General features: G+C 50.3%; 1 protein-coding gene across 1 annotated transcript in view; it reads right to left on the bottom strand.

Annotated features, from left to right (window-relative positions):
• JPH2 (junctophilin 2) overlaps positions 1-12,014 on the bottom strand; it is a 60,819-nt gene that overhangs the window by 35,774 nt on the left and 13,031 nt on the right. Inside the window, exon 2 of the mRNA XM_036245860.1 lies at positions 77-863. Coding sequence (XP_036101753.1) covers positions 77-863 — 787 coding nt within the window. The remainder of the gene's footprint in view (positions 1-76; positions 864-12,014) is intronic.

The following is a 12,014-nucleotide window of genomic DNA, read 5'->3' as shown; positions in this document are numbered from 1 at the left end:
GGCCTCCTAGGTGGCCCGGTCCCAGAACCCTTTCCTCAGCAGGGCCCATCCCACCTGCGCCCACCCGGGGTCCTACCTGGAGGCGGCGATCTCGGCCTTCTGGCGCGCTATGGCGGCGGCGCGCTGGGCACCCTCCATACTGTGCTCCACCTTCTGGCGGACCTTGTTGCTCTTGAGCGGCAGCATGCGGCGCTTGGTGCCCTTGACCAGCACGTTGTGGCGGTACTTGCCCTCCTCGCGGTGGCCGTCGGGCAGCGTGGTGCAGCCGTAGCCGTGGCGCAGGTTGTCCAGCCACTCGCCCTCGTAGCGGAGGCCGCTGGAGCGCTCGCTGACGCCGAAGCCCGAGCGCTTGTCGTTCTTCCACTCGCCCATGTAGGTCTCCGTGGTGGTGGCGTCGATGTCGGCCTCGAAGGGCGCGGCCTCGTCGGCCACCTCGCCGCCCTCGCCCAGGCTGGCGGTGGAGGCCGCGTCGCTGGCGCCCGAGCTGAGGTCGCTCTTGAGGAAGCTGACGCGGCTGCGCTGGCTGCCCAGGGACGTGCGCGACTCCGCCCGCCGCAGCTTGCCCAGCAGCGCGCCGCGCTGGAACAGGCCGCCCCGGGCCGCCCGCGCCGCCGCCTCGGCGTTGGCCAGCAGGCTGAGCGCGAAGCCGCCGCGCGGGATGGCGGGCGACGGCAGCGGCGGGCCGTCGGAGGCCGGCGAGGCGGGCGAGTCCGGGGCCACCGTGCCGTTGCTGTGCTCGCTGCGCAGGGACGACAGCGACGTGCGCAGCGGCGAGCGCACCACCACGGCCATCCCGTAGGGCACGCTCTGGCGCACGCCGTAGCCGTGGCGCATGCCGTTGGTGAACTGGCCTTGGTAAGTCCCTGCGGGGAGGAGAGGGCGCGTCAGTGGCGTGGCACGATGGGGCCCCTGCAGGTGCACAGTGACCTGGGTATGCCAGGGCAGGAGTGGGCAAGGCCGTTGGAAGAGCAAGGAGCTGGAAGTTAGGAAAACAGGCGAGGCTCTGAGGGTGTGAGGTTGCGCGAGTGTGCAAGAACGCCAGTGGGCAAGTCACGAGTTTGTGCAGTGGTGTGACTATTTCCGTCGGTGGGAACATGGCAAGGTCACAAGTGTGAGAGAGGGAGGTTGTGACTCAGAGTGTCAATGTGTAAAGTTGTGTAAGCAGGTGAGGCCCTGGGAGTGAGGTTAAACGAGTGTGCAAGGGCACGAACAGACAAGCCAGAAGGGGTTTACATAGTGTGAATATTTCTGTTGGTGGGAACATGCCGAGGTCCTTAGTATGCAAAATAAAGCCAGGTTGAGGTTGTCAGTCCATTTTAAGTGTGAGGTTTTATGAGCAGGTGAGACTGCGTGTGAATTTAAATGTGTGCACAGATTTTAAATCACACAAAAGAGAATGAAGGTGCAAGGGTGAGTAGGCAGACATTGAGTTTGTACAGTGATGTGCATGTTTTCCCTCGTGGGTTTGCGCAAGGTAGTGGGAGCATGAAGAACCATGAATGTGCAAGGCAGTGTGTGCAGAGGATGACCAAGATCATGTGCACATGTCATAATGAGACATAACATAAACTTACGAGAGCATTCGAGGTCTTGAGTGTGCAAGGAAGGACAGGCAAAGTTGAGGGAGGGTGCAAGACCGTTAGAGGGTCAAAGTGCAAAGTTGTGCAGCAGGCAAGGCTCTGTCAGTATGTGAGGTTAAATGTGTGCATGGTTATGTTAGTGTGTAAGGTGATGTGAGTGTCCAAGCTAGTGAATAAGACAGTGAGTTTGCAGTCGTGTGAACAATGGAAAGCATGGGACTGTGTTGGAGAGCATGGGAGTGTGTATTTGTGCAAGGCAACGTGACTATATGAGATCATGAGTGTGCAATGCATTGTTTCTGCAGTAGTGCCCAAGGTCCCATGGAGGTGACAGTCTAGGTGTGTGAGAAGTTCTGAGTGTTCAAGCCATCTGAGTACAAAGCACAGTGTGAGGAGACACTCTAGGATAAATGAGTGTGTGTGGTTGTAGACCATGTGTATGCAGGATAGTGGTGTGTACAAGGAGACCTTGCATGTCCATGAGTGAGCACATGAGCTCCTGAAACAAGACTCTGTAAGCGGGCCACCATGTGAATAAGAGGCAGCGCAGAGTAGTAGTTAGGAGCACAGACAGCGGAACAGGCTGCTGGGTCCAAATCCTGCCTCTGCCCTTACTAGCAGTTTAACCTTTGGCAAGTGACTTAACCCCTCTGTGCCTCTGCTTCCTCCTCTATCAGAGATAAAAATTGCTTCTTACCACATAGGGTTGTTTGAGGCTTAAATGAGCTAGTATCTCTGAAAAACTCAGAAAGAAAGGTACGCGTGTAATAATATGATTCTACAAAGTTGTGCTAGTGTGTGAGGTCAGCTGAATTGTACGAATAAGTCGATACAATGCTGACAAAATACCTTCAGGCTCATCCAAAACCTTCTCCCCATCCTCCCTGGGTGATTGAATCATTTGCTTTTTATAACTGTCATTTATGTCCTGCTGACTCCCCACACCCCCAGTTACATCCCCCAACCCCTTCCCCTCCCCTCTATAGCTCCATATGTCAGCTTGGAGATGGATGCCCCCCCACATGTGACACGGCCACCACCAACTCATCATCTCCCCTCACCCACACACACCTCTTCCACCTTCTTGGTCTTTCTGTCCCCAACAGCACCACTGAAAACCAGTTCTGTGCCTTCATCTTCGTGCCTCCAGTGTATAGAACAGTACCTGACACGATGGTCACTGAATTGAGGGGGTGGGAGGACCCAGAGCTTTTGTTTTAAACACATGCTGATACTTTCCTCTGATTAACCGAAAAACCCCAAATGGCCTTCTTATCAATAAATCCTTCTGCCCACAACGGCTGGGTAACTGAAACAGCCAGCCAGGTAAGGGAATCCTAATGCCAACCGGACAGGCATGCTCCCACTGGGGCCTTTGCACAGGCTGTTCCCTCCATCTGGATCTCTTTTCCTCCAGATGGCTGTCAGGTGTTTGCTCAACAAGCCCTATCCTGACCACCCTATTTAAAACTGCAATCTAGTCCGGCCGGTGTGGCTCAGAGGTTGAGCATCGACCAATGCATCAAGAGGTCGCCAGTTCAATTCCCGGCTAGGACACATGCCCAGGGTGTGGGCCCGACCCCCAGTGGGGGGCATGCGGGAGTCAGCCAGTCGATGTTCTCTCTCATCGATGTTTCTCTCCCTCTCCCTTCCTCTCTCTCTAAAATCAATAAAGGAAAAAAAAAATTTTTTTAACTGCAATCTACCCACACCCCTGCAAGCACCCAGACATCCCCAATATCTTTAACTTTTTCCTATGGTTTTCGTCACCTTCTAACATACCATATGATGGATTTATTATAAGTATTGCTTTTCTCTTCCTGCTGGAATGGAAACTCTGTGAGGGCAAGGAGCTGTTTTGTTCTCCGATGTATCCCCAGCACCTAGAACAGTGCCTGGCACAGAGAGGTGCTCCACAAATATTTGCTGGTTAGCCTTGGCCGGTTTGGTTCAATGGTTAGAGCGTTGACCCGTGGACCAATGAGTCACGGGTTCGATTCCGGTCAGGGGCATGTACCTCAGTTGTGGTTCATCCCCAGCCCTGGTCGGGGTTGTGCAGGAGGCAACCAGTTGATGTGTCTCTCTCATATAGATGTTTCTCTCTCCCCCTCCCTCCCTCTCTATCTGAAGATACATGGAAACATTTCCTCAGGTTAGGATTAAAAAATACATATATTTATATTTGCTGATTGATTGGCTGAACCTGTCCAGAAATTCCATCTCATTGTGTGAACTTGAGCACCTCTCTTCTCTTCTTAAGGCCTCCATTGCCCTGTCGGTCAATGACGTGTTGGACACGAAGCTCACTAAGGTTTGGCCTAACTTTGAAATGTAGGACTTCTAGAAATTGGGGCACTGTGACTCTGGAGGGGAAGGGTAGCACATCCATGTGATGCCACCCTGCTGGTCCCTCCCAGGACAGGCTGCTCCAGCTCCGGCCCCCATTCCTACCCTGTCCCAGCCTTTCGCCATGAAGAGCCCCATCGAGAACCAGGCACAGTGTCGAGGACTCACTTAAACCTCTCAGGTCCTGTGAAACATGTCCCATGATGATGCTTGTTTACAGGAGGGGAGATTGGTGGTCTGAGCGCTAAGAAGGCAGGATTCAAACCCGGGTCTTTCTGAGCCCAAGGTTCTCAATCCTGACTGCCACTTTAGAAGCTCTGAATGTAAAGCACAGACTCCCTAGGCCCCACCACCACCAATTCTGTTTTAATTTGTTGGGGAGGGTCCCTGGTGCTTGCAGCCCCTGTGGACAGCAGGCAGGAGCAGCCAGAGGTAAGAGGGACATCAGGGCTCCCCTCCCTTCAGTGACCAGCCACACTGGAATGTAAGTTCCACAGAGGCACAGATTCATTCTTTATTGTCACTGCTGTATCCTCAGTGCCTGCGACAGTACCAGATCAGTGCTCAATAAAGATTTGTTGAATGAATGAATGAATGATGAACATGCATTCTGTAACTGGTTATTCTCTCCTTTCTGCTCTATCCGCTGGAAAAGATCTTTAATGATAAGACGTACCCAAGATGACACAGCTAATAAATCCACCAGAACCAAAACTCACATCCATGTCTAGCTGAGTGCCTTCCACTTGTCTCAGAAGAAAGGGAGTGAAAAAGTAAAAGTAAACAAGAACAGAGCAGAGAAGATGGTAAAGTGGGGGAAAGAGGGAAGACATCTAATCTCTGGGTTGGACAAGTTTGCGCAATTAAATCAACCCATCTACCTTTAACTTAAATTGGGGGTGAGATGGGCTGACATGGTCCCTTTAAGCCCTGGAAAAACTAAGATTGCAACAGGAGAGCAGCTCTTGGCCACCAGTTGGGAAGGAAACAGCCCGGCTATATTAGGAAACTTACAAGCAAATGGCAAGAGGCACAGACACCCAGGGGAGGCTGGGAGTGACGGGTCCCTGGGAAGGGGAAAAGCCAAGTGCGGGGCCATCTGCAGCCTGACTCTCTCTAAGACAGGACAGTGCTCTCTGGGGACAGGAAGAAAGCACTTAAAGAGGGAGAGGAGGAGGACCCTGCTCGCAGTTCTCTGGCCGACAGAGGCGCTCTCTGGAAGGAAGTGCATCCTGGCCCCCTTTGGGCTGGCCCCCTCGCTTGGCCTTGTAAACACTGCAGGGCTTCCCACTGCCCTCAGGGTAAGGAGCAAGATTCTCAGCAGCCTACGAGGCCTGGCATGGGCTGCCGCTGCCCACCTCTCCTGACTCATCTCCAGCAGCTCTCTAGTCACTCACCTTCCTACTTCAGGGCCTTTGCACATGCTTTCCTTCCTCTTCTTGGCATGCTCTTCACTTCCCTCCTCCCCGGGCCAATTCTGTGGATAGTCAAGCCTTGGCTTAAATGTGGCTTCACCCAGGAAGATGTCTTGAACACTACTCCCTGAGTACTGCCACATGGTGTCATGTCGCTTTGTACTTCTTCTTGGCACTTTTCCCAATCACAGTTAGATACTTATCGTGATCATTTGTTCACCGTAAGCCTTTCTTGCCAGACTTTGGCTTTCAAGAGGGCGGGAGCCATCTCTAGGTATCCCTGCTATGACCCCAGCATCCAGCACAGTTCCCAGGCCCCAGGAAGCCCTCGGTCAACATCTGATGAATCTGTATCTCTCCAGATTGCCACCCTACGTTTTCCCAGGGCCAGGAGCCACATCTCCTTTTCCTCGAGACTCAGCACATGCTAAGTGCTCAGTAGTGATTGGCAGTGACTGCCAAGCATGTTCAGGTCCTGAGACTCAGCAGCTCAAACTCTGGGAGTTAGTGGGGTACTTGTAAAAGGCTAGTGAGGGCCGTAACTATGGTAAATGCAGTCCACTCCCTCAGACCAGGCTCCTAAATTTCGTAAAACCTAAATGTCGCCTTCTCCCTGCAGGTGCCCTTCTGGTTTAGTGTAGAATAACCTGAGTTGTTTTGTTTTGTTTTTTACTGTGTTTTGTTTTCATTCTCACCCAAGGATATTTTTCCATGTATTTTCAGGCAGGGAGGGAGAGAGAAAGAGAGAGAGAGAAACATCAATGTGAGAGAGACACATGATTGCCTCCCACACGACCTGGACCAGGGCCTGGACCAAATTGCAACCAAGGTATGTGCCCTTGTTCAGAATCAAACCCACGATTCTTTGGTCCACGGGCCAACCCTCTAACTGGCCAGGGCAAATAACCTGAGTTTTAACCTTAACTCTGACACTGAATAGTTTTAAAATAGGCATAATTTATTTAAACCTGCTGAGCTGCGTTTTGTCCTTTGACACTGGAGGTAATGAGGCCTACTCCATACGCCGCCATTCATTCATTCCCTTGGATGCAACAATTATTTGTTGTGGATCCTGCAGACTTGGCGTGAGGTGCCAGGGATACAGCGGTAAATACACAGACATAGTCCCTGCCTTCAGGGGCTTGGAGTCTAGTGCCAGGGATAGACCTTCACAAAAATAACCATTAAGCAGCCACAGCAGTGGTCCAGAGAGAGGAGGGGCTGGGTCTTGGATGGCAGTGGAGTGTGGAGGGTTGGTTGATCAAAGATTAACTGAATTATTTGTGAGTCGACTAGCACACTGTAAGTGCTCAGTAAAGGCTAGCTTTAAAAAATACTTCTTAAAATTGATTTTTAGGAAGAGAGGAAGGGAAAAGGAGAGAGAAACATCAGTGCAAAATCAAAACATTGATCGGCTGCCTCCTGTAGGCCCCCCATCGGGAAATCAGCCTGCAACGGGAGCATGTGCCCCGACCCGGAATCCAGCCAGCGACCTCTCCGTGCGTGGGACAACGCCCAGCCAGCTGAGCCACACTGGCCAGGGCTAAAGGCTAGCTTTTTGACAGGTCAGAATCTTTGCTCAGAAATGCTGGCCCAGAAAGGATTAACTGGGAAGATGAAAAGGAGCCAAGGAGGACAGAGAGAACTCCGAGGGAGAGAGGCAGACGGCTCCGTGTTCTGCCTCCGTCTGCTTATTTGTAAGAAAGCAGCCTTGCCCAGAAAGGCCCAGGTTTTGCTGGTTTGGGCACACCTCTGACTCAGGAGGCCTCCAAGCCTCCATCCTCGGAGGAAGACAATTAGGAGTTTGTCATCAGTGAGGCCTGCTCCGTGCCCCCTAAACACACCCATGACAGGAGCTTCTGGAAGCCACATCTGTAGTTCAAGATCCACCCTTCAGGCCAGAGATTAGGACTTAATTTTTGTGGCTACTGGAGGTTTTTTTTGTTTGTTTTGTTTTATCCTCACCCGAGGACATTTTTCCATTTTTTTTGTTCAGACAGAGTGGGAAGGAGAGAGAGGAAGAGAGAGAAACAGCGACGTGAAAGGGACACATCGAGTGGCTGCCACCCGCAAGACCAACCAGGGCCGGGGACAAACTGCATCTGAGGTACGCGCCTTTAGCGGGAACCGAACTCGAGTCTCTCTGGACTGCAGGCCGATGCTCTAACCGCTGAGCCAAACTGGCCAGGGCGCTACTGGAGTTTTTAAAAGCACCTTAGGTGAGCTAACATGCAGCCTGGAGGACAGCTGTAAAACCTCTCCACTGACCTTCAATTAACCAACATGCTCCTTTCCTTCTGTGAAACCTGCGGACTGATGCCCTGAGCCCCCGATGTGCCCGGCGGGCACACCATGCTGTAATAGTCTGCAAGCTTCTGTACCCACACAAGGAGTCGTATGCTTGTTTAAGATCGTTTCCAAACCTGTTTACTCAGCTGTGCTCATTATGGAAATGATGTCATTTACTAATAGCTATTATCTAAATCAAACAGCTATGTTTTAAATAAAAAGAGGGTTTTATTTCTCTGAAAACAAACAATGTTTTTGGGTATCCATGGAGGACCGTCCCTAAAACTGCCCTCAAATTCAGTATGAATAATTATAAAAGATCGGGAATGAAATTATAAAAATCTAGACATTTCCTACACTCAGGTTGTTCTGCAAATGCCTTTAATTTCTCACTCCACTTTAAGGAAACTTAGAGAAACTGGTAATTGGAGATGATATATGAATGCAAGATAGACAGTGAGAAACTCCATCAACTCAACCTGGTGAGGTCAGGAGAGCAGGTGTTGTGCAGATACTATGGGTTACCCAACAGCAACTCTCCTCTTCTTTGCTGATAGAACCTCAACTCTGTTCCAGGGTCCAGTCCTCCTTCATGGGCTCAGATAAAGGTCCCCAGTTCAGAAGTAAATCCTGATTGTTCCAAACCAGACATTCAGGCCTATCCACCTTGCCAACAATTGGATCAGATATGACCACGTGAAGAAATTTGGCATTGAGACCGGAGGGAAAGTCCCTTGGAGGGGTAGGGAGAGGGAGGCAAGAAAAAGTTCTTAGTCCTTATAAAGACAAATGTGCAGAGAAACATACCCTCTGCTGCTGCTGGATGTTGTTGCGTGTGAAGATGACCCCAGGAGCTGTGGCAGCCATTTTGGGACCATGAGGGGAGTGAGCTGAGAACAAAGGTGACACTCCACAAAGGTGGCAGGATAAAAGGTGGCAGGACCCTGGGTCCTTGTTTATGCTGTTGAGCTTTCAAATTAACCAATCCTGACACTGCCCTATGTCTGGATTCTTGTTAATGTGAGATCATAAATATCCTTATTGTTTAAGTCCGTGTTGCCCAATAGGGTAGCCACTGGACACGTGTTTACTGAGCACTGAATTTCAAAGAATTAGTATAAAAAATAATGTAAAATATCTCACTAATAATTACATATTGAATACATGTAGAAATGATAATATTTTAGATAAGACCTTAAATAAAGTATATTATTAAAATTAATTTCACTTTTTAAAATGTGGGTATTAGAACATTTAAAATGACATATGTAGCCTACATTACATGTCTACGGAAAGTGCTGGTTTAAGTCTTTCAGAGTTAGAGTTTTCTGTTGCCTGCAGGCAAAAAATATATATATATACAGGGGTGGGCAAAAGATGGTCTATAAATGTTTGTATGGAATATAATACAATAATTAATAAATAATAAAGAAGAAACCCTGTGCTTCACGTACCCACAACTGTGAACTACTTTTGCGCAACCCTGTGTACCCTAATCGATACAGGTATTACCATTCTGATTGTAGAGTTGGGAAAATGGAAACTAAGAATTTAAACGACTTGCACACAATCACATCAGTATGGCAGTTGTTGGTCACAGACACGTGTCCTGGTCAGTGCTTTCTCCTCTACACTGCTACACATCCGAGAACATCCCTTGCAAGTCAGACCTCCACAGTGAAGAAAGCATGACCGTTTCAGAAACCTAAGGGAAGTCTAAGAATTCCAGAGTTCTCTTTGAGACAGGGAAGAGACATGTGGCCAGACCAGGGACTCTGCCTCCAAATAGAGAATGACACTGAGAACACCGCCCCTTCTGGCCAAGGACACCTGCCTATTTCTAGAAAACTGTCTGAGGTCCAAACATCAGTGTCCCTGGAGGACTGAACAGAGACGGAGAGAAGGGGATCAGGACTAGCTCCTCTCCAGGGGTTCCCACTGCCTATGGAAGTCCTTACCTAACAGTCCAGAGTCTCACTGACCTTGACCCCATGTCCCTTCTCAGCTTTGTCTTCCCAAATCTGCCAAAGCCCAGTCAAAGCCACCTCCTTTAGCATATGGCCCAGGCCACTTGCTCCCTCCAAAGCCTCATTGCTTCAGACATTCGTCACTTCTTACTTCCTGTGGCAGCTATCTTGTCTGTATCTTGCCTGTTTTGTCTAATGGCCATCCCTGATCTATTTCCTTGTCCTCTCACATAGTCTCAGACCTGAGCCCAAGAACATTGGGCAGGACCATGGAAGCATCACCAGATTTCACCCAGGGTTTATGGGAGCATGAACACCAGAGAGTCCAGGGGTCAGCGGCTCCTCTCCAGGCACACCAAGGTTGGACCAGGTAAACCACATGCACATGTGCTGAACATACCCGCCCATGCATGCCACAGACACCCACAGGTCCTCCTGAGTATAGGGGGCCCATCCCAGCTTGGCTCTAACCCACCTTGATAAAGACCATGGACCCAGCATCCCAGAAAAATCAAGCCAAGCCTGAGACATTTGTGGGGGCAGCGAGAATAGTGGGAATTGCCTGGGCTTTGGAAACAGACAGACCCGATTCTGAATATCCCTTTAATTTCTCCACTTCTTTTTACTTCCACCCATCCCTCTAGTCCAGGTCACACCTGTCCTCCCTGGTTGACTACAACAGCATCTTCCCTGGTTTCCTGCCTCTCCTGATGCCCAGTTCAACCCAGCTTTCACTGCTACGAGCCTTGTCACCTTCATAAGATGCAGATCTAATCTGGTTACCCACTTAAACCCTGCTGTACCTTCTCAGTGCCTTGAGGGGGGATTGTCTTGGGTCCTAGGGAACATTCTGAGACTAAGCTTGAATGGGGGTGATTTTGTGGCGAGTGCTCTCAGATCAAACACCTGTAAGGAATGAAGCAGGATTCAACAGTGGACGAAGCTGCACAATTACAGCCATGGCGTCAGCTGATCCCATGGAGATCTCTGGAGCTGGCCCTTCAGGGTTGTCCAAAACCAAAGCAAGGAGGCCAGGTCTTTGTATGCTGGTATCAACCAGTCATTGATGCTATGGGTTACCCCGGAGTGAGGCACCTCCCTTTGCCAGAGGGCAGTGTCCAGCTATGAGCCACCAGCAGCTAACGTTCCGGCAGCTGAGGGAATGAGGACCCTGGTCCTGAGGAAGGTCTGAGGATGTCCTGCATCTACCATAAGGGTGAAGTCCAAACTCCTCACTGCGACCCATGACACGGGCCCTGCCAACCCTGTAGCCTCATCCATCCACTTTCTTTCTCAGTGTCTGTGCTCCAGCCTTTTCTTAAACACAACAGACTCCATTGCCACCTCCGAAGTTTGCACTTGATGTTCCTTTTGCCTGGCACAGTGTGGCTCTCCTGGCACCCAGTCAACTCCTATGCATATCTCTGCTCAGCAAAGTAAGCATAGCAAGTTGACGCCGCAGGATCGCTGTGAGCAGCATCCAAGTTAACTAGCGGAGATCTCAGACTCTCTCAGATGTTACTACCTTCACTTCGTGGGAAAGAACTGCAGGGTGACCAGTCATCCAGTTTTCCTGAGACTTACAGGTTTCCTGTGGGACTTTCAATACAAAAGCAAGACAGTTCTCAGGCAAACTGGACACCCTCAGTCTGGACGAGAAGGAAAAAAGGGCACTTCCTATTAGCATTGTGGTCAGCGGTGCACTAGTAAAACAGCTCTTCGGGGATATAAGCAAAACAACCCTGATTTGTAACGTTAGCCAGTTTCCATCATAGAAATATTCCCATCACGGCAGTCACGCTACCAACAGTTGAACAGTCAGCTTGCACAGGTCTTGAAAATTTAACAATGGGCTCCGGTGAGCTGGTAGGTGCTGCTCCCAGCACCGTGTTTAATACAGACTGTCATGTTCCTGAGATCCGCAGATAAGCAACATGTTCACACACAACCTCAACTTGGCAGTACGTGAGGACATCTCGGGACCAAGGTCACAGCTGGAGTGGACCTTGGAGACCATCTAGTCCAAGGCAACAAGTAATCTGTCACATGGGCCACCTCTGCCCCATGCTCCGTCCACAACAGACATTGCTACTTGATCACGATGTTGGATGCTCCAAATATGGTCATGCTGTCTGCTCGCCAGTCTCCAGGCAACACAGTCAGTTAGCTGGTGTTGCATATGAAAGAAAATTGACTTCCCCTTAAGGGTAAGTGTGGTTCAGCCCCTCATTATACAGAGGATGAAGCTTGGGCACAGAGAACCTGCCCAAGGCCACACAGCCGGGACTAAAGAACAGATCTGCCTTGTGCTTGCTCTTCCCATCCTTCCATGCTTTGAAGAGCTGGATCCCTCAGTGGGGGGAGGAACAAAGGGCATCTTTTGGGATCTGAGCCTCGATTCAAGAGAATTCTGCTTA

Source organism: Molossus molossus, unplaced genomic scaffold, assembly GCF_014108415.1.
Source record: "Molossus molossus isolate mMolMol1 unplaced genomic scaffold, mMolMol1.p scaffold_m16_p_6, whole genome shotgun sequence".
NCBI lineage: Eukaryota > Metazoa > Chordata > Mammalia > Chiroptera > Molossidae > Molossus > Molossus molossus.
This window is presented reverse-complemented; position numbering and strand designations above follow the sequence as displayed.